The sequence below is a fragment of the Esox lucius genome, chromosome 12 (assembly GCF_011004845.1).
Source record: "Esox lucius isolate fEsoLuc1 chromosome 12, fEsoLuc1.pri, whole genome shotgun sequence".
NCBI lineage: Eukaryota > Metazoa > Chordata > Actinopteri > Esociformes > Esocidae > Esox > Esox lucius.
This window is the reverse complement of record NC_047580.1, coordinates 3,856,188-3,877,804: the sequence shown is the minus strand read 5'-3', so window position 1 is coordinate 3,877,804 and position 21,617 is coordinate 3,856,188. Positions and strand designations below refer to the sequence as shown.

The 21,617-nt window shown below is 38.7% G+C and overlaps 2 protein-coding genes across 12 annotated transcripts in view; both read left to right on the top strand.

The window, feature by feature from the left end:
- LOC105029953 (cyclin-dependent kinase 17-like) overlaps positions 1-12,134 on the top strand; it is a 64,664-nt gene extending 52,530 nt beyond the window's left edge. For 2 of the 11 annotated variants that reach the window (XM_020051921.3, XM_020051923.3), the window contains 6 exons: positions 988-1,030; positions 1,800-1,890; positions 5,447-5,524; positions 6,618-6,705; positions 7,233-7,281; positions 8,080-12,134. In XM_020051921.3, the coding sequence (XP_019907480.2) occupies positions 988-1,030; positions 1,800-1,890; positions 5,447-5,524; positions 6,618-6,705; positions 7,233-7,281; positions 8,080-8,154 (424 nt within the window). In that variant the 3' untranslated portion in view covers positions 8,155-12,134. Of the gene's footprint in view, positions 1-987; positions 1,031-1,799; positions 1,891-5,446; positions 5,525-6,582; positions 6,706-7,232; positions 7,282-8,079 lie in introns of all 11 variants that reach the window. The other 9 variants (XM_010903556.5, XM_010903551.5, XR_829541.4 and 6 more) reach the window with 8 other exon arrangements.
- Positions 12,135-16,658: 4,524 nt separating this feature from the next.
- Positions 16,659-21,305, top strand: LOC105029952 (complement C1q tumor necrosis factor-related protein 3). Its single transcript, XM_010903546.2, has 2 exons — positions 16,659-17,007; positions 20,916-21,305. Exons 1-2 carry the CDS (start codon positions 16,695-16,697, stop codon positions 21,203-21,205), a joined length of 603 nt encoding a protein of 200 aa, XP_010901848.2. The 5' UTR covers positions 16,659-16,694; the 3' UTR covers positions 21,206-21,305.
- Positions 21,306-21,617: the final 312 nt, after the last annotated feature.

The following is a 21,617-nucleotide window of genomic DNA, read 5'->3' as shown; positions in this document are numbered from 1 at the left end:
AATGTTAGAATGTTACATTTTGCTTCCCGCCTTGTACGACAAAGGAGTACAAGCACTCATTCCAAATAAGGTTTTAGGTGTTGATTAGCCAACCAGGTTGGGCTAAGATTTTTCATTCTACTGCTGCTGGCAGCGCTTCAATTAATGTTTAAGAGCACAGATGGCAGTAATGTTGTTTGGATGGTGGGCTTAATGAAACGTTTCAACAGCGTGGGGTTTGTTTGAATTGTGCACGTTTCTGTATGAAACAGCTTTGGAGGACCATCATGCCTGATGACGTCCCTGGAAAATAGAAATGACTTGGTTTCTCGATAGTAGGTGGGGTAAATAATCGGTCCATGAGTTACGTAACATGGAACTAACATGGAGCCTTCTGACCAATAAAATGACATGAATGCCACCATATATTGTAACTTTTAAGGACGTATTGTTTGTTTAATTTGTGCCACAATGCAAAAAAAAATGATGCTTCCCTCTACTGGTCACATAGCGCACAACAGTTTGAAATATACATTTTAGTGTATATAAGGTATTTATTCAGTTTTATGGAAACAGTCTAAAATAGTTTTAAGCTCTACTGGTAGTCAGTCTGCTTTTAAATTATTGCTTTGATTTATTGATCAATTGGAAATGTAGTCCCAACAAAACACAAGTTGGGTCTATGCATTCAGTTTGCTTTTGAAATTGGATATTTGTTAGTCTGAAAAAAATCTACATGTTTCTCCTAAATTTGACCCAAACACTCCTAATTGAAAAGGTGCAAGTAGCTGCCACAATAAGCATTTACTGTTACTTGCTCTGGGAGAGAACAACATATTTTTTACCTCACAAGCTTAGAGATTCTATTTAGCAACCTTTCAATGACTTGTTTAGATATTGTGTTGGTTCTCATGCTCAACTTCCTTCCTCCTTGTCGTTTGCTGTTTCTTCCCTTCTCTCTTTCCCTTTCCTTCATCATCTTTCTCTCTTCCGTTTCATCTCTTGTAGGATAGACAGTGATGGGCACGATCTTCTCTCACTGCTACTACAGGTAAGACTGGAAAGGAGGGAAGAAAGAAAGACAAAATGGAGGATCAAATCCTATTTACTCCCTTTAAAACTGTTATTTGATTTAGACATATAGGTATATAGACAAATATTACAACCCTGTTTCCAAAAAAGTTGGGATGCTGCATAAAATGTAAATAAAAACAGAATGCAATGATGTGTCCATAATTTAAAACCATATATTCAATAGGAAATAGTACAAAGACAAATGTTGAAACATTTTATTGTTTCTTGATAAATTTATGCCCAATTTGATGCCAGCAACATGTTTAAAAAAATCTGGGACAGATGCAACAAAAGACTGGAGAAGTTGTGTAATGCTAAAAAACTAAACCTGGTGGAATATCACACAACTAATTAGATCAATTGGCAACAGGTCAGTAACATGATTGGGTATGAGAAGATAATTCCAGAGAGGATGAGTCTGTCAGAAGTGAGGATGGGAGGGAGTTCACCACTCTGTGAAAGACTGCATGGGCAAATGGTGCAACAATTTAAGAATAACATTTCTCAACGTAAAATTGCAAAGAGTTTAGGGATGTCAACATCTATGGTACCTAATATCTTTACAAGATTCAGAGAATCCAAAGAAATCTCTGTAGGGATAAATTATTAGCATTTTACGCAGCATCCCAAAATTTTTTGGAAACTGGTTTGTAAACCTTTCAATTTTTCTGTCTCCCAAAATCAGTCTTTCTGTTTCACCCAACATCATCCCTTTTTCACTTTTCTGCATCTGTGTGTCTCTCCAGTTTGATCCAATGAAGCGTGTGTCGGCTGAGGAGGCTCTGAGACATCCATACTTTAGGAGTTTGGGAGAGCAGGTTCAGACGCTGGCTGACAGTGAGTGACTCCGCTCTTACAATGCCCCACCGCGTGTACTGTGTGTGTATATATACAGCTCTGGAAAAAATTAAGAGACCACTGCAAAATTATCAGTTTACTATTCATTGGTACAGTGAGGCAAAAAAGTATTTAGTCAGCCACCAATTGTGCAAGTTCTCCCACTTAAAAAGATGAGAGGCCAGTAATTTTCATCATAGGTACACTTCAACTATGAGAGACCAAATGAGAAGAAAATAAATCCAGACAATCACATTGTAGGATTTTTTATGAATTTATTGATAAAACAGACTTTCAACTCCCTCCAAAGATTTTCTATGGGGTTGAGATCTGGTGACTGGCTAGGCAACTCCAGGACCTTGAAATGCTTCTTACGAAGCCATTCCTTCATTGCCCGGGCGGTGTGTTTGGGATCATTGTCATGCTGAAAGACCCATGCTAAAAGATCCAGCCACATTTCATCTTCAATGCCCTTGCTGATGGAAGGAGGTTTTTACTCAAAATCTCATGATACATGGCCCCATTCATTCTTTCCTTTACAAGGATCAGTCGTCCTGGTCCCTTTGCAGAAAAACAGCCCCAAAGCATGAGGTTTCCACCCCCATGCTTCACAGTAGGTATGGTGTTCTTTGGATGCAACTCAGCATTTTTTCTCCTCCAAACACGACGAGTTGAGTTTCAGTTATATTTTGGTTTCATCTCAACATATGACATTCTCAAATTTATTTATAAAGCCCTTTTTACAACAGCAGTAGTCACAAAGTGCTTTACAGAGACACCCGGCCTTAAATTCCCAATCCTCTTCTGGACCATCCAAATGCTCTCTAGCAAACCTCAGACGGGCCTGGTCATGTACTGGCTGAAGTAGGGGGACACGTCTGGCACTGCTGTGTTTGAGTCCCTGGCGGCGTAGTGTGTTACTGATGGTACCCTTTGTTACTTTGGTCCCAGCTCTCTGCAGGTCATTCACAAGGTCCCCCCGTGTGGTTCTGGGATTTTTGCTCACCGTTCTTGTGATCATTTTGACCCCACGGGGTGAGATCGTGTGTGGAGCCCCAGATCGAGGGAGATTATCAGTGGTCTTGTATGTCTTCCATTTTCTTATAATTGCTCACACAGTTGATTTCTTCATACCAAGCTGCTTACCTATTGCAGATTCAGTCTTCCCAGCCTGGTACAGGTCTACAATTTTGTTTTTGGTGTCCCTTTGACAGCTCTTTGGTCTTGGCCATAGTGGAGTTTGGAGTGTGACTGTTTGAGATTGTGTACAGGTGTCTTTTATACTGATAACAAGTTCAAACAGGTGCCATTAATACCGGTCACGAGTGGAGGACAGAGGAGCCTCTTAAAGAAGAAGTTACAGGTCTGTGAGAGCCAGAAATCGTGCTTGTTTGTAGGTGACCAAATACTTATTTTACTCATTTTGTCTCTCATAGTTGAAGTGTACCATGATGAAAATTACAGGCCTCTCTCATCTTTTTAAGTGGGAGAACTTGCACAATTGGTGGCTAACTAAATACTTTTTTGCCCCACTGTATGTGTTTGAGTAAAATGAACAGTTTTGTTTTATTCTATTAACTACTGACAACATTACATCCAAATTCCAAATAAAAATATAATATTTAGAGTATTTTTCTTGTAGAAAATACCAACTGGTCAAAATAACCAAGAAAATAGTACAAAGACAACTTATCAAATGTTGAAACTGAGAAATCTTTTTTTTTTTAAATAACCAAAAAAAAAATGCATTGTTTTCAACAACAAAATACTAATGTTTTAACTTAGGAAGAGTTCCGAAATCAATATTTGGTGGAATAACACAGATTTTTTATCAAAGCTTTCATGCGTCTTGGCATGCTCTCCACCAGTCTGTCACATTGCTGTTGGGTGTCTTAATGCCACTCCTGGCACAAAAATTCAAGTAGCTCGGCTTTGTTTGATGGCTTGTGACCATCCATCTTCCTCTTGATCAAATTCCAGAGGTTTTCAATGGGGTTCAGGTCTGGAGGTTGGGCTGGCCATGACAGTGTGTTGATCAGGTGGTCCTGGCTGTGTGACATGGAGCATTGTCCTGCTGGAAAAAACAATTCTCAGAGTTGGGGAACATTGTCAGAGCAGAAGGAAGCAGGTGTTCTTCCAGGATAACCTTGTACTTGGCTTGATTCATGCGTCCTTCACAAAGAATAATCTGCCCGATTCCAGCCTTGGATCATCACCGATCCTCCACCAAATTACACAGTGGGTGAAAAATTTGGAGTGGTCTCTTAATTTTATCCAGAGCTATATATGTATACACATACACACACATACATACATACACAGTGCCCTCTATAATTATTGGGACAGTAAAGTAAAAATTGCCATTGTTGCTGTATACTTAAGGCATTTGAAAATACGAGATAAGAGATGAATATGAGGCAAAAGTACAGATTGTCTCCTTTTTTTCTGGCTTTTTCAACACATAGAAGTCAAAGTCATATGTTGTACCATTTAAGAATAACAACACTTACAGTGTTTCATTTGTGCATCGTATTTATTCAGTGGGGAGAACAAGTATTTGATACACTGCTGATTTTGCAGGTTTTCCCACTTCAACTGTGAGTGACGGAATCTAAAATAAAAATCCAGAAAATCACATTGTATGATTTTTAATTTATAATTAACCTGGACATGCACTGGCTTGAGCAGGGGGACCTTGCGTGCGCTCCAGGATTTTAATCCATGACGGCGTAGTGTGTTACTTATGGTTTTCTTTGAGACTTTGGTCCCAGCTCTCTTCAGATCATTGACCAGGTCCTGCCATGTAGTTCTGGGCTGATTCCTCATCTTCCTCATGATCATTGATGCCCCACGAGGTGAGATCTTGCATGGAGCCTCAGACCGAGGGATATTGACCATCATCTTGAACTTCTTCCATTTTCTAATAATTGTGCCAACAGTTGTTGCCTTGTCACCAAGTTGCTTGCCTATTGTCCTGTAGCCCATCCCAGCCTTGTGCAGGTCTACAATTTTATCCCTGATGTCTTTACACAGCTCTCTGGTCTTGGCCATTGTGGAGAGGTTGGAGTCTGTTTGATTGAGTGTGTGGACAGGTGTCTTTTATACAGGTAACGAGTTCAAACAGGTGCAGTTAATACAGGTAATGAGTGGAGAACAGGAGGGCTTCTTAAAGAAAAACAGGTCTGTGAACTGTAGAGCCGGAATTTTGAACTGTAGAGCCGGAATTCTTACTGGTTGGTAGGTGATCAAATACTTAATGCAAATTAATTATTTAAAAATCATACAATCTGATTTTCTGGATTTTTGTTTTAGATTCCGTCTCTCATAGTTGAAGTGTACAAGTGTACAGATAAAAATTACAGACCTCTACATGCTTTGTAAGTAGGAAATCCTGAGAAATCAGCAGTGTATCAAATACTTGTTCTCCCCACTGTATATGCCTTGAGTGTTAAGTAAAAATAGCAATTTTGACAAAAGCACACAGCATCAACCACACGTGATAAACAATATTTACCAGCCCTTCATTGACAATCAACCAGAATCTCCGTTGTTTTAGCGTCGTCCATCTTCTCAGTGAAGGACATCCACCTCCAGAGAGACCCGGGCAAGAGGTCTTCCGTCTTTCCAGAGTCAGGTGAGCCTTGCTGTGCTTAGAAAGCCATGCTAGAGGGAAGGACTATGTTAGATTCAAAATAGAGTAGGCAGTAGGTGGAGTACTAACTAGCAAATAAACTGGAGTGACTCATAAAGAAAAGGTTGGAGTTTTACCTAGAAATATCTACAGGCGTCAGATCTGCCCTAATTGAAGTAATGCTGTGATTGGTTGACTCAGTAGAGAGGGAAGAGCTTACATTCCAACGCTGAAGATATTCAATTAAAGTTTACATTTCACACTTACATTTTAGTCCTTGAGCAAACACTCTTCTCCAGAGAGACTTACAGTTAGTGCAGTCATCAGAAGGTAGGTTGGTGGGACAACCACACAACCCAGTAGTAGAAAGTTTCATAGACTCTGAAGTTATGTAAATGTCAAGTCTACATTTAAACCGATTAAGGTAAGGATATGGGTTGAGGTTAGAGTTTAGGGTAGGGACACTCACTGAACCTGTTCAAATGTCCTCTTAGAGAACAAATGCAGGCTCCGCCCACTCCATCATGTCAACTTATCCCATTAATGTCTGCCTTCAATACCTGTTTGAGGAAGTAAAACTCCCACTTGCCAAGTAGAACAGGCCTTTTTGTGGCTCAGTTTTCTTTGGTTTTTTCTCAAAATGTTTGGCTCTATTTTGCGTGTCTCTACGTACGTTGCCTTTCTGTCTGTTTCTCTGTACCTCCATCTCTGCTTTCTGTGATTCTTATGTGCCAACGTTATCATAATGGCTTTGCATTCTCCTCATTCACCGAGCCGTGGCTTGTTCACATTCCGCCTCTTAAAGTGCAGTCAAAACCAAGCTCTCTCTTGTGCCTTATTGCCATCTCTATTGAGATAGCTGGTTCTGTCTCGATCACTCTTTTACTGTTTCTCCCTTTCTCTGTTCTTTCCATTCCTCTTCTCTGTCTCTCTCTCCTCCACCTGTGTGCCTCTCCCTCTCTGCTTTTCTCGCTTTCTCTGTGTCTTCCTGTTTGTCCCTCTCGCGTGCTTCCACTACCACTGCTACCACCACCTTCGCCCCGTCTCCCTCTCCTAAAAAGCGGTGGGCCATAAGCTAGGCTCTGCCCCCTCGCAGTACTTCCAGAGAGAAGGAGCCAATCCCAGGGCTCAAAGCCACGGCCTCTCGTCTCCCTCGACAGGCTGAGTTGCCCCTCCCATTTCTGGTAAATAAACTCTCTGTCATCATTTCCCTCTCTTTCAATTCACATTTCTGTCCCAGGGTTGCTGTTGATTCCGTTTAAATTTTGGTCAATTTAATTTTTTCAATGAGGTGTTTGAATTCATGTTTGGTTCACCTTTTGAATGAAATGGAATCCTGGTGTCCGCTACAAATTAACTAGAAAATCTCTCTCTCTCTCTCTCTCACTCTCTCACACACACACACACAGTCACATCCCTTTATATTTCCTAAAAAACACATTACCTATTTATGTTTCTGCTTTTTTCCTTCTCATTCACACCAGAGTTCCCCTAAAATGTTCTATTTCATCCATGAATCCTTGTCTGTTTAACTCTTTGGCCAACCATTTTGGTTTGTCTTGTGCATTGTCCTAGCTTTTGTCTTCAAACTATTGTTTTCGTGATAGAGAAATCTCCCATGTTTCAGTGGCATCAGCAGGCAAGGTCAAAACAGAGTGAATTCTGGGTAGGATAGTAGAGAGGAGACATTTGAATTTCTTTCTTTTTGCAGTTCTGTTCAGGTTCCTGCAGAGGGGGCTGTAGCTGTTTGTGTATTGTCTGTAAGTTTGTGTAACCACAGGATGCAGCGTGTGTGCATTTGTGTGTATTTGTGAGTGTTCTTTGCATGCGTTTTGTGTTTTTCTACTTTGTGCATGTCAAACTAATGGCAAATTAAGGATAAGTGGTAACTCAAAATAAAAATCTATGTTTTTTTATGAACTGTATACAATACAGTACAAAACTACAAAACAAATACAATTAATACAACCATAAATTACCAGAAGACATTTGCATTAATGTTTTAAGTTTATGTTTAAAAAGAAAATTATTGTACTTATTTTAGATTCACAAAGTACACTCTAAACTAGCCTAAACGAACGAATACTATTCCGGTTGCATTCAGTAAGGGAAGACAAGGGGCAGACAAGTCGAAGTCAAAATTCAGTCTTGAAAAAGTTATTGACAGAATTCTAAACTGTGCACCTGGGAAAAGTGTATGTTTGGGGGTACACTTTAATATGAAATAGAAATTACAAAATGTATTTTTTATGCATTTTGAACTGTATTTTAATCCTTGACACCTGTTTGTGAATGTACTCTAATATTTCACATTACATTTTTCACAAACACCTTCTTTTGGGATAGTATTCCAGGCATTGAAGTGTTGAAATTGAAATTCTGTCATTGTGGGGTGGTGGTAGTTTCTGTATATCATTTTCAGATGAAAATATGCTACCGCTCTCACTTTTGTTTAATCCCTTTATGTTCACTGTCTTAATCGTGTTCCTCTCTCTCCCCCTTTACACACCTCTTGTTCTCCCTCTCACTCTTTCGCTCTCTCCCTAACTCTCTCTCAGCCCAGGGGAAGCCTAGGAGACAAAGTGTGTTGTTTTAGTGCCGGCGCTGTCGGAGTTGGGCGAGAAGGACATTGACGCACGGAACTGTCCCACACATTCCGACCCCATCGCGCACATCCACACCAACACACACCTTTAACTCACACGCATTACCCCGAAGGAGAGAAAACACACACGTGTCCCAGGAACAAAAACAACACATTAACAAAAAATGGACTAGCCACAATCATGAAAGAGGGACAAAAAGGACTTGAGGCAACTGAAGACTACGTGGGAATAAACAACAGTACACTTCCTGTTACAACTGTTCAGAGGACAGCAGTGTTTCAGGTTTTTCTGGAATGAACTGAGTGATGCGTTTTGAAAGAGACTTGCTGTATCAGTGAGCTCTGAACAGTCAGGGAGGTGAGGCAGGATGAAGGAGGGTTGGGAATGTCCCGGGGTAATGAACGGGCATGTTTAAAGGGAGGGATTCACTCTCCCCTCCATTCCTCTTTCTTTCTGTGTTGGACTGTTGTTGTACATAAGAGTGTTCTAAAAGCTCTGCTTTTTCATAGCCTCCAAACCCTAATCCAAGCCCAATCTCCAAACCCTAATCCAAGCCCAATCTCCAAACCCTAATCCAAGCCCAATCTCCAAACCCTAATCCAAGCCCAATCTCCAAACCCTCTCCACCCTCCCTAATGGTAGTCAAAACTTGAACCCCTTAACTCTGGAACTTCCTCCACACCCTAACCCTAAACCTTGTCTCCAACAAAAGCCCTCATCCTAGCCGACAGCCGAAATATTGCCTCGTAGCTTACAACCCTGCCGCCTGACCTTTCCAAACTAGGCCCATTGATGTACATGCATGTAAATACACACATTTCAGAATTGTTTCTGTAGGATGCTATTCATTGATTATGAATTATCTCAGTGACCTCAAACACACACACACGCACATACACACACAAACAAACTTTTGTACATTACATTGTTGAGGCCTGGCATCAAGAAGGTCAAATCTAGCACCTTATCCCCCTGGAAAAGACAGAGAGGCTGTCATTCTCTTACCTCATCGATCGATAAGTCACTCAGGCAGACTAAGATACGAAGCATACCCTAACCACAGTTCTCTTCTTCATATTGTATGGTTGTTACAGGAAATCAGTACTCAATAGAAACCAGCAGATAGCCCGGTAGATACAGTATTTGGCCCAACTGAAATCAAACAGATAAATACGTTTGTCGTTGTGCCCCTCAATAAGTCACTTCAACCCAATTTCTCCTGTAAGTCACCCTGGATGAGAACGTCTGCTAAATCATAAACAAGTGTTAAAATGGAACAATGGACTGAGCAAGTCACAACGCTGAAGTGCACACTGGGAAGAAAATGATTGCCACACAATAAACACTTGTAGGTCAATGCATTAGGAATGAATTATTAATAGTATGGCGTGATACTATGAATGCATCATAGGTATGTACACTACAATGTGTTAGAAAATGCGTGGTTTGATCTCTGAAAGTTGAATGCTGACCATCACACCGCTGGCGTGACGGAAGTAACATGTTACTGTTCTGTCTACATTGGTAACCAGTGTATAAGCAATAAAGTGCCTCTGGGATTTGTGCCATTGAGCCGATATGCCACGGCTAATGACTGGGTCAGATTATTATTTCGTTTCTACTGATAGCCCTTATCTGTGGTATATTCTCCATATGTCACCAACCCCCGGCCTTCATCAGGTTGGTCAACTCCCAGGTTCCCAGAACTTCATTTCAGGGGACAGAGAGCTGTTAGATTTGTGTAATTAACCCATAATGTGTTTTTGTCACTGGCAACTCTGTGAATATCAGCCTTGGTTTGTGATGTAGCATTGATACAAAGTGTTAACGGCATGAGTTGAATTCACATCAAAATTTACCTTTAATGCTGAATCTAGTGCTCAACAACCCCACTCACACCCTAATACTTTTATATTTTATCTGTATATATGACCATCCTTTTTACTCCGTAGTAATAAGGTAAAGGCAAAGATTTCCCAAGAAGCTATTCTCTGTCATCTGGCTGTGTTCAGAATCACTGGTGACGACGGAAGATGTGTTTTTCATACCTTAAGCTCAGGACTTATGTGTAGTGTTGTTTTGTGGGTCTTTGCATAAGGGAGTCTTGTTTCCAAATAGTCAGGAACAAGAGGCTAGCTGAGGTAAAGGAGGTTGTACAAAGGTTGTTCCCTGGTATAGTTTATCATAGTCTGCCTGTTTGTCTTCAGCTTCTATGGAGGAGTATCAACTCCATTATCAATCAGTTTAGTTAATCAACCCTCCTTTCTAAAGAAAAACATGTTTGCACGGATATATGTTTCATATATGTATGGATGTCTCATGTAAGTGACATGACTGCAGTTTTAGCTGACTGGAAGAGTCCCATAAGCAACTGAGTTGAATACCTTATTACACCCATGCTATTTTTTAAACAGTTTGTGTGCAATTCCTTCCTGTTGCCTCCTGTGTTGAGGAAATAACAGATTATCAAGAACAATGTTTTTCACCTTGGTTCGAGTTACACCCAGCTGGTTCAAACATAACTGTTTCAAATGAAAGTGCCCAGATTGTGTGCTGGTTTGTCAGTCTTTTTTGTCTTATTCAGTTCCACAATGTGTAAGAATTCAGCTGTCTTACTCCATTATAAAGTTTTTTATGTATATGGTATCATTTAATAGAACCGTGAACAGGAGATGAGGGAGGGTGTAGTAGAATAACAACGTGCGCTCACATAGCTGTGTGTGTTCCAGTGTCAGCAGTTTCAGCCGCTAGATCATCCCAGGCCAAATTATTTCATAAACAAAACAATACAAAAACAAAACTGGCCAAGGGTGCAACAGTGATGTTATTTTCTCCTAGTGCGAACATCATCATTTGGAGAGCATAATCTGTTCCTTGATCTGTCCCAAAGGGCACATTCTAATTATAGTGTGAGAGTATGTAGCATGTACATAGATCATTTGTCTGTATATAGGCACTGTCCAGGATGGATTCCGCTGTAGACTCTAGTCAGGCTGCTGGTTTCCTTGTTTAGAAAATGAGAGCAATATTTCTGTCTTCATAATAAGGCCAATGGTGTGTGGTAATACATTAGACTGTGTGTCTATCTATCAAGAGGGAATTCAATTATTCTAAAATTCACTAACTTACTAAAAGAGATTTACTTACTAAAAGAGATTTCTTCTTTCTTTTAAAACTTGATGTTACCCTTGAAAGAAGTCTACAGGCCAAGAAAAATGTAGTACTCAGTTTTATTAAAACATTTGGCACTGCTAGCAAGAAATCTAGGAATCATGGTGTGTGACCATGTTTATTTTTTTGCCCAATTCACGTTTGAATTACAAAGACAATACTTTGCTTGCTTGCGGTGGCTAAAGTTATCTGAACTTTGTAATGTTTGAATAAAGACTTCAAATTCAGTGATTACAGATAAACTTGGCGTTTGGACTAAATAAATCTGGACTGGTTTATCTCTTTCAGTGAAGTAATAATGTCGGGAGAGATTCAATTTTTTTATATAGACTTAATAGAGTATTATGGTGTGCATCCTCAGATTGTGTAACAGCTCTACAGTGACATTTTGAGGTCGCACAACATCACATTTTCTCACACGGTTCATAGAGTGTAATGAATGTAATGTGAGTGTGTGAGGTTGCTCAGAGGTACTGTGTGTATGCACCACACCCCATAATGATGGCTGAAATATTTGTGAACATTCAATAAAGACTTAGTTTGAAGGAGTATTTTTCTCATTAAATCATTTAAATATTTTTTCATCCTGTGAAGCCTTGATACAGTACACTGTTTAAATGTGGCTTATTACGAAATAGTTGTCCTTTTAAAGGGACATTTCTTTTGGGGGGATTATTGCACATAGAAACACTCCTAAACAAGTAGTGTGTATAATTGATCATATTATCATGAAAGACAAGGCTTTACTGACTGTACAGACAGAGGACATCCTTGTTTGTTTCAATTTTGGCTATCAGTATCTCAACACAGGTCAAAGAGTGCATTATAAGATTCCCCAGACACAAAAGTCAAATTCAGCTATATTGGACAAAATTATTTTATTTTTGGTTTTAATTCAAGGTTAGGGTTATGCATAAAGTTCGAAGTGTGTTTAGTTCTAAAATAAAATGTTATGGTTTTAGACATAAGCATAATTTGTTAGATGTGGAAGCTAGTGAAGATATCCCACTATATGCCATGGTGTAATCCCAAACAGTATTTATGCCACAGTGTTACTAAACTGTACTATAATCCTATTAGGCCCTATTTGTTACCCCGTTATGTTTACCCATTGACCCTTATATAAGGGTTGAATTGCAGTGTTCCCTGATGTTTAGCATCTAGGTTCAGTACCAGGAGGATATGCTTGTTGGTACTAGGTCTATTCCCAAGTGTATCTGCTACCTAACCCTTAAAGTTGCAGTAGGGAATAAAATGTGTTCATTGACTATTCAGGGGAAATGAATTAGTTTTGGGACTCTTCCTTGTCTGTGTTCTTAAGTCTGTGCATGCAAGGCCAAAGCTATGGTCTGCCTAGAACAAATTCCACTCTTTTCACATCTCACTTATTTCCTTCATTTCTGTTTTTGTCAACACTACTGGGAGCACCCGCCTCCATTCTGGACGTAGAGGACTGAATATGTACCTGTACTGATAGAAGTACCTCCACATTGCCCTTGAATACGCTTAATATTTATTATACCTACACAATCATTTCAGGTCACCATAAGGTATTGAGATAATGTACTTCTCATGGATATCTGCCCCAATAAATGTGCATTGGTGTGGTATTAGTTGCACCCTAGTGTCAGAGGCAACACATTATACATGATCCCTTTTGTTGTTCCATATGTACATTACTGGTACTAATAAACAAGTCTGGAAATCTATCTAATTTGATTTGGTCTCTTGCATGTAATCAACACAACTGTGATGAAATGGAGGTAATTGGGGCTATAGCAATGGTGAACACATGAATCATAATCATGAGCTGCAGCAATGATCAATATACTTTATCAAACATGATGATTACCTCTGCTAATTATCTTAACACAGAAAGTAAGTATTTGACTTGGGTTAGTCCATTATTGCAAACATTGTTTAACTTCGTCAAACAAGTAGGTATGAGAAGGTAAACAAAAGTGTTTTCACTCAAACACTTCTGTTTATCTTATCATACCTACTTGTAATCTACTTTAAATATTGTTATAAGCTTGAGTACTCTGAAACATGGGATAGGTTCAGATAATACTTTTTTCAAATGAAATAAGTACCTGACACCAGCTTAGACATTAATGTTTCATCATTAACTTCCAATTTTCTCGACATTTTATACTTTATTTTATCTGGGAAACAACATTTAGCCTGGCTAATATGGATGAAGTGTTACCAACAACATGAGTCAGGCAGAGCACAAATGTGTAATATTTCTAGGCCATATGATTTAATACAATAAAATTACAAAATAAATATTTTTTCTCTCAAATGTATTTTTTAAACACATTTTGTGTTACAACATGAAATCAACAATTAATTAATAAGGTGTTTTTGTCACTGATCAACACAAAACAATATATAATCTCAAAGTGAAAAATAAAATCTGCACATTATTCTGATTTAATTACAAACAGAAAACAGAAAATCATTTATTGTATACAGTGGATATAAAAAGTCTACACACCCCTGTTAAAATGTCAGGTTTTTGTGATGTAAAAGAATGAGACGAAGATAAATCATGTCAGAACTTTTTCCACTTTTAATGTGACCGATAATGTGAACATTTTTGAAAAACAAACTGAAATCTTCGATGGGGAAAAATTTAAAATTAAAACCTTACAATAACCTGGTTGCATAATTGGGCAAACCCTCTTATAACTGGGGATGTGGCTGTGTTCAGAATTAACCAATCACATTCAAACTCATGTTAAATAGAAGTAATTACACACCTGCCATCATTTAAAGTGACTCTGATTAATCACAAATAAAGTTCAGCTGTTCTAGTAGGATATTCCTGACATTTCCTTAGTTGCATCTCAGAGCAAAAGCCATGGTCTGCAGAGAGCTTCCAAAGCATCAGAGGGATCTCATTGTTGAAAGATATCAGTCAGGGGAAGGGTACAAAATAAATTCCAAAGCATTAGATATACCATGGATCACAGTGAAGTCGTCATCATCAAGTGGAGAAGATATGGCACAACAGATATATTATCAAGAACTGGACGTCCCTCCAAAATTGATGAAACGACAAGAAGAAAACTGGTCAGGGAGGCTTCCAAGAGGCCTACAGAAACATTAAAGAAACAGCAGTAATTTCTGGGAAGTACTTGCTGTGTGTTACGTAACAACATCCTGTATCATATTAAAGGGATATGGGGTAGGGTGTCATGACGGAAGCCTTTTCTTACAAAGAAAAACATCCAAGCCTGGCTGAGGTTTGCAAAAACAAACATCAAGTCCCCTAAAAGCACGTGGGAAAATGTGTTTTAGACTGATGAAACCAAGTTTGAACTTTTTGGCCATAATTCTAAAAGGTATGTTTGGCGCAAAAACAACACTGCACATCACCCAAAGAAAACCATACCCACAGTGAAGCATGATGGTGGCAGCAGCATGCGTTGGGGCTGTTTTTCTTGAGTTGGAACTGGGGCCTTAATCAGGGTGGAGGGAATTATGAACAGTTCCAAATACCAGGCAATTTTGGCAAAAACCTTCAGGCGTTCGTTTGAAAGCTGAAGATGAAGTTTACCTTTCAGCATGACAACAACCCAAAGCACACATCCAAATCCACAAAAGCATGGCTTCACCAGAAGAAAATTAACATTTGGAATGGTCCAGCCAGAGCCCAGATCTGAATCCAATTGAACATGTGTGGGGTGATCTGAAGAGGGCTGTGCGCGGGTGATGTCCTTGTATTCTGACAGATTTAGAGCGCTTTTGCAAAGAAGAGCGGGCAAATATTGCCACGTCAAGATGTGCCATGCTAATAGACTCCTACCCAAAAAGACTGAGTGCTGTAATAAAATCAAAAGGTGCTTCAAAAAACTATTAGTTTAAGGGTGTGCACACTTATGCAACCAGGTTATTGTGAGGTTTTTTGTTGTTTTTTTGCCTCAAAAATGTCAGTTTGTTTTTTAATTGAATTGTTCATGTTATGGGTCACATTAAAAGTGGAAAAAGGTCTGAAATGATTTATGTTTGTCTCATTCTTTTACGTCACAAGAACCAGGCATTTTAACAGGGGTGTGTATACTTTTTATATCCACTGTAAGTATTTGAAAGTGTGGTTTTACCAGCTGTCTACCACAACCTGTGTGTTTCAGTGTTTCACAATAGATCTAGTTAAATATACCTGTCTCTGGACATCCCAAAGTGGTTTAGTACAATTTCTAATAAAAACAACATTCTGAGGACGAAAGGAACATTCAAAGCTAATCCGTAATAAAGTTCTTCAAAACCACCAATTGGGGTTAGGATGTACTGTAAGAACATTTCCAAAGCGTTGAATATCCCCCAGAGCACAGTAAAGTCCATTATTAAGAAATGGAGAGAAAATGGCACACCTGTAAATCTGTATAGAACAGGCGTCATCAAAACCTATCCTGGCGAGAAGGGCACTAGTCATAGAGGCGTCCTAGAGGCCATGTCCAGTCTAAAGGAGTTACAAGGCTGAGATGGGAGTCACTGCATACTGAAACAAAGCCAGGGGCTTCACAGAATTATTTTGTCTGTATTTATAATTCATTTAGAACAATTTGTTTGTAACTTTGAAATACTTTTTTGTGTTGACAAGTGGCAAAACTCTTTCCCATAATGAAGGAATGTCCAAGGAGGGTGAATACTTTGGAGAACCACTGTATACCTTGAGGAGCCTCTAGATTTATATTGTTCTCAGTCTTCACTCTAATGCCTGACTCCCACTGACAAGTGGAGTAACAAGATATAAGACAAGAATCACAAATTGCATTCCAGTAACATCTTATTACCTTTGCATGTGCCTGTACAATACTTTTTTTTACCATATTTCTTATCAAAGATTTTAAATCTGTGACCGGTGCACACTTTGGGAGAAAGCAGCGAGAGATGGGACAGAGAACTGGAGTCAGATGTGTCAACTACTGAAGCAGGTCAAGACATGTTCAGTTCTATTTTCCCTCAGCCCTATGTTACCATCCGCATAAGGTTGAGCTGTTGGAACATAGGGTGGACCCTGGTTTTACCATCTGGTGTAATGTGGTGGACCAACAACAGGACTGAATATCACTGAAGGCATAGCCCTCTACTTACAAATAAGTCTATGGTTCCCAGCTGGTCATTTTACCAAGAAGTTTCTAATACAACATTTTTATCTCTCTAGTCATATTGTATGTGTTATGTATATTTGTTCTGAGGGTAGAAAATGATTGACTCATTATTTAACTGTTTATAGGTCAGTGATGGTATTGACATAAGTCAATAATTAACATATCATAAAACTGTATATGTCCATATAATATATATTGTCACATTTGGTCTGATCGCAACATTTCATCCATCCCATCCCTTATGAAAAGTAGCTACACAGACAATTGGAAGTTCAGATGAAGATAATGATGAAGGTAATTTCTCTCCAGCTAATTGTGCTTGTCTGTCTGTCTTTTGGGCAGGCAGATGATTCCATCAAACAGCATCAGGCTGATGATCCCAATGGCAATTTGGGCAGTTCTTCTTTATCCGATGTGTCACAGCTCTCTGCCATGAGCTCAGCTGTAAATGTGGCATTCTCAGCTGCCCTGAGACCTCCAAGCCAGGACAGCGAGGGTTACGGCCACATCGGGCCCTTCACCGCAGCCACCAACCTTGTCCACAAACATGTCATAACCAACATCGGTAACGCCTACAGCTCCAGTACAGGTCAGCTTGTATATATACCTCATTTAAAAAGAATAATAACATACTCTACCATTCAAATGTTTGGGGTCACTCAGAAATGTCACAGTTTTTTATAGAAAATAATTTTTTTTACATTAAATAACATTCAACTGATCAGAAATACAATGTAGACATTGTTAATGTTGTAAATGACTATTGTAGCTGGAAATGGATGACTTAATGGAATACAGTGGGGAGAACAAGTATTTGATACACTGCCGATTTTGCAGGTTTTCCTACTTACAAAGTATATAGAGGTCTATAATTTTTATCATAGCTTCAACTTCAACTGTCTGATGTATCAAATACTTATGTCATGTAATAAAATGCTAATTAATTATTTAAAACATGCTTTGTAAGTGGAAAAACCTGCTAAATCGGCAGTGTATCAAATACTTGTTCTCCCCACTGTAAAAGCAAGAGACGACGCACCACTTACATAGTATTCTGTTTGTCTGTCTGTATTTTGTGTATTTTTTGTGTGAATGAGTGTGAAATTATGCATTAGAAAAAGAAAAAAGGGGAAAAGAAGAAAGTTATATAACTGTTTTTACGGACAGCGTAAGCGGAGCCGGCTAAGAAGAGCCAATGTCCCTTACTGACTGATTGACTGACTTACTACCCCTTGGTTAAATTGCAACTGTTTCTGGCATGGAGTAGTTTTTCTCCAGTCTTGCTAGCAATTGCTCAATTCTTATGATTATTCCTAGGAAGTTGGTAGATACTAGTAAACCTATTACTGGCTAATAAGTTGTTAAAACGGCCAGTGGCAAAAGCAATGCTGTTAATAGACGGTAACAGGCTTACTAGTATCTACTAACTTCCTAGGAATAATCATAAGAATTGAGCAATTGCTATTCATAAACGTAATTAGAAACATTAGTTTAACACAATCCTCAATGGAGTCTAGCGACTGCTGAAATATTTAATGCCGCCGCGTAGTGGTTAAAGACAATGCCTCTCATGTGGAAGACCTATGTACGAATCTGGAGAGCAGTGACATTTATTACTTATTTCTGGTAGATTCCACGATTCTCTTGTCTATTCACTTGATGAAAAAGTTAGTTATCGTCGCCTTTATTGATAGTTACTGTATAAATGCCATTCAGAAAAAAGTATGTTGTTATGCCATGAAAGAAAAAAAATATGTTCTTATGCCATGAAATGAAATAGCTTTGGCAGACTCGCTAGCAATTGCTCAATTATTATGACTATTCCAGTAAGTTAGTAGACACCGGTAAAGCTTATTACAGGATAATACGTTGTTAAAATGGCCAGTGGCAAACGCCATACATAGCCGCTATTTGTGGTGGACGTAAACTAAGTAAAAAATGTTAGTCAGTTTAAAGGTATCAATGTCATTCACGAATAGCCAATTAACTATTAAAACGGCCAGTGGCAAAAGAGGATCTGTGCACTTTGAGATTATTCTGAATAATTAAATGTGCTCTACAAATGTTATGATATATTATTATTTTCAATATTCATTATAATATTTCAGACTGGCCAACAAAAAGAAAAGATTAAGATGGGTAAAAGAACACAGACACTAGACAGACACTAGAAAAAATGTGTTATGGACAGACAATTCTCAGTTGGAGGGACTCACAAAGAAGAACATTTGTGAGCTGCAGACCAAATGAAAAGTTGCTGGTGGAGTGCTTGACGCTGTCTGTTAAGCATGGTGGAGGCATTGTGATGGTCTGGGGGTGATTTGGTGGTGATAAAGTGGGACATTTGTACAAGGTAAAAGGGATCTTGAAGAAGGAAGGCTATCAATCCATTTTGCAACGCCATACAGTTTTTTCCAGGACAATGACATAAAGTATAGCTCCAAACTATGCAAGAACAATTTAGGGAAGAAGCAGTCAGCTGCTATTGTGTCTGTAATGGAGTGGCCAACACAGTCACCAGATCTCAACCCTATTGAGCTGTTGAGGGAGCAGCTTGACAGTATGGTAAGTAAGAATTGTCCATCAAGCCAATCCAACTTGTGGGAGGTGATTCAGGAAGTGTGGGGTAAAATCTCTTCAGATTCCCTTAACACATTGACAACGAGAATGCCAAAGGTCTGCAAGGCTGTAGTTGTCGCAAATGTAGGATTATTTGACAAAGGTTTGAAGGACACAATTAACCTTGTCAATTACTATATTTCCTTTTCATTTTGCTATATTTCCTATTCAAACTCATTTCATGTGTTTTCATGTAAAACAAGGACATTTCTAAGTGACCCAAAACCTGTGTGCTCTTGTTGTCTCTTGGGTCTAATCAAGCATTTTATTTTTATGGGGTACTTAGTGGATTTCTGTGTTTTGAACGTTCCTTTATGTTTACTCACTCATGTACAACACACTTGTTTTTCTACTGTTGCGGGCACCTGATACCCAACCTTAACCTAACCTTGCCCTTAATCTGAACAACCTAACCTTTGTGCCTAAACTTATCCACGCCCTAACGTCTAACCAGTAATGCCTAGAGTACACATAATAGTTAAGTTCTTACACTATGTCTAATTGTACATTTTGCATGAACCCGTATACCAGAAATCTTATTTTTGCCCGACGGGGATTGCGGTAGAAATGTATTGAACATTGTTTATTCTTCCAATTACTCAGGTCTTTTCCTGTAGGACGTTATAGATAATAATGATCAATGCTGGTGGTAATGTTGGTCTTCTTTATATCTCGTTTACATTTGAGCAGGCTAGAAGTGTTAACTTTAATTTGAATAGAGCTATAGAATAAATGTATTTTCTTAATTAGTTTCAGTTATGTGGGTTTTTTTATAATCAAAATCGAATGTTGCAGAGTTTTGGTTATGTTTGGTGACTTACTTCAATCATAGCTTAAGAACTGAGTTTTTACAAGTCATATCGCTCCCCAAAAAGTCTTCTACTGGACCCCTACTAGCAGATGTTGTCCCCTCTATAATAATTTCTGCCCCATATGGCCCCACCATATCTAAAACCTAATTACCTAATGTTCTGGAGCCATTTTCTAGTGGTGACAAAATAATGTTGATGGTAATAACTACAAATTGTATTTTTGAACTATGCAACCACTGAGAATGAGGTACATAAGAGTTCTTTGTTAGTAAGGTTAGTACCTGGAGGTAAATATTGTCTTATTTTTTGGCAAGCACTGAACAAGTATCAAGTTAGTTTAACAAATGTGTTTGTAATTTGTAAATGTTTTAAAACATTCTTAATTAACTATTTACAGTGTTATTATAAACCCAGGGTAGACGCTTATTGGATACATTTATGGCATGACCATAGTACAGTTCCCTGGACTAAGTGCATATGTGTACATTTTGACAATAAGTACCACTGCTAGGGGCAGTAGTACACAGTAGCTTTAAATTAAGTAATGTTTTGCTAGGGAGCCGTGGATGGGGATAGTGGTTGGGAGAAAGTGCTACCATCTCAGACACCAATGCTTGGGAGTTCAAATCAAGAAAGGTGCTCAATATTGTTTTTGTACCCTTAACTCTAGCTTTAACCACACTGGAAACGTTATTTCACCTTTAACCATTTTTGTTGTTTAACCTTACACCTAAGCTCAATCCTAACCTTAACCACACATAGTAGAAGCAAACCTTAACCCTTAAGTACTGTTTATAGTGTAGCGCTTCTCTCCGCATACATCTGCACATGGGAGTCGATGTCACTGACGGACTCTCCATATATAACTTGAACCATATACATGAACCAGAACACGTAATTGGCAGTCCATACTATTGCGTATAGGTGCATGTTGATATTTAGGATACTGTGTTGCATAAAGTGTTTATAGAACCTTTACAAATGGTACCTTATTAGTGTTTCTAAAATGTTGGTACTGTATTTCCGCTGAACATTTGTTTCTTCATATACTTTTTCTTGCCCACAGGTTCATTCACAGCCCCAGTAAATGGTGTGTACTTCTTCACCTTCACCTCCTATTCCTGGGCTAAAACAGTCAATATTGGGGTGGCCCTTTACAAGAACCATGAAGAAGTAGCGCTGGTCTATGAACATCAGGACAAAGGAGACAACGAGGACTTTGCGTCCAGTGGGATCACCTTGAAGCTCGTCAAGGGAGACAAGGTTTACCTGGTCTTACCATCTGGGTTCATGGTGACCGCTAATGCTTACAGAAACGTCAGCACCTTCAGTGGCTTCCTGATCTTCCAAATGTGAGGAAGATATTTCTGAGGGGTTAGGGTTTGAGTAATGGAGGGAATGCACCTTAAATTCCAGAGGTTGTTTTTCTTAATGTGAAGCAAAAATAAAACAGTAAAAACACTATCAAGTTCTTCTATTACTGTTGGCAACATTTACTTTGACATTGCTCCTTTTGATAATCATATTATTTAATAATCATATGAAAATAATTTTAAGATTACATACCTAAGTCCTTCAAAAGCCCTTGTGAAATTAATGATCTTTAAGACATGCAGAGATGTTTTATTAGTATTCTCAAAACAGTTACAGATACATATTGCTGGAGGCTGTAAATGTTATGGTGACTATTGATTAATTTCTGAATTAATTAGTTTGGTTGTTAACCTAAACTAACCTTTGGAGGCACCACTAGAGTTTTGAAAGACAT

Bases quoted from the DNA above. Each gene is read 5' to 3' on its own strand.
- LOC105029952 (XM_010903546.2), top strand. From the start codon at position 16,695: ATGAAGATAATGATGAAGGTAATTTCTCTCCAGCTAATTGTGCTTGTC. The intron at 17,008-20,915 runs GTCAGCTTGTAT...TCTTGCCCACAG, and splicing joins CGCCTACAGCTCCAGTACAG to GTTCATTCACAGCCCCAGTA.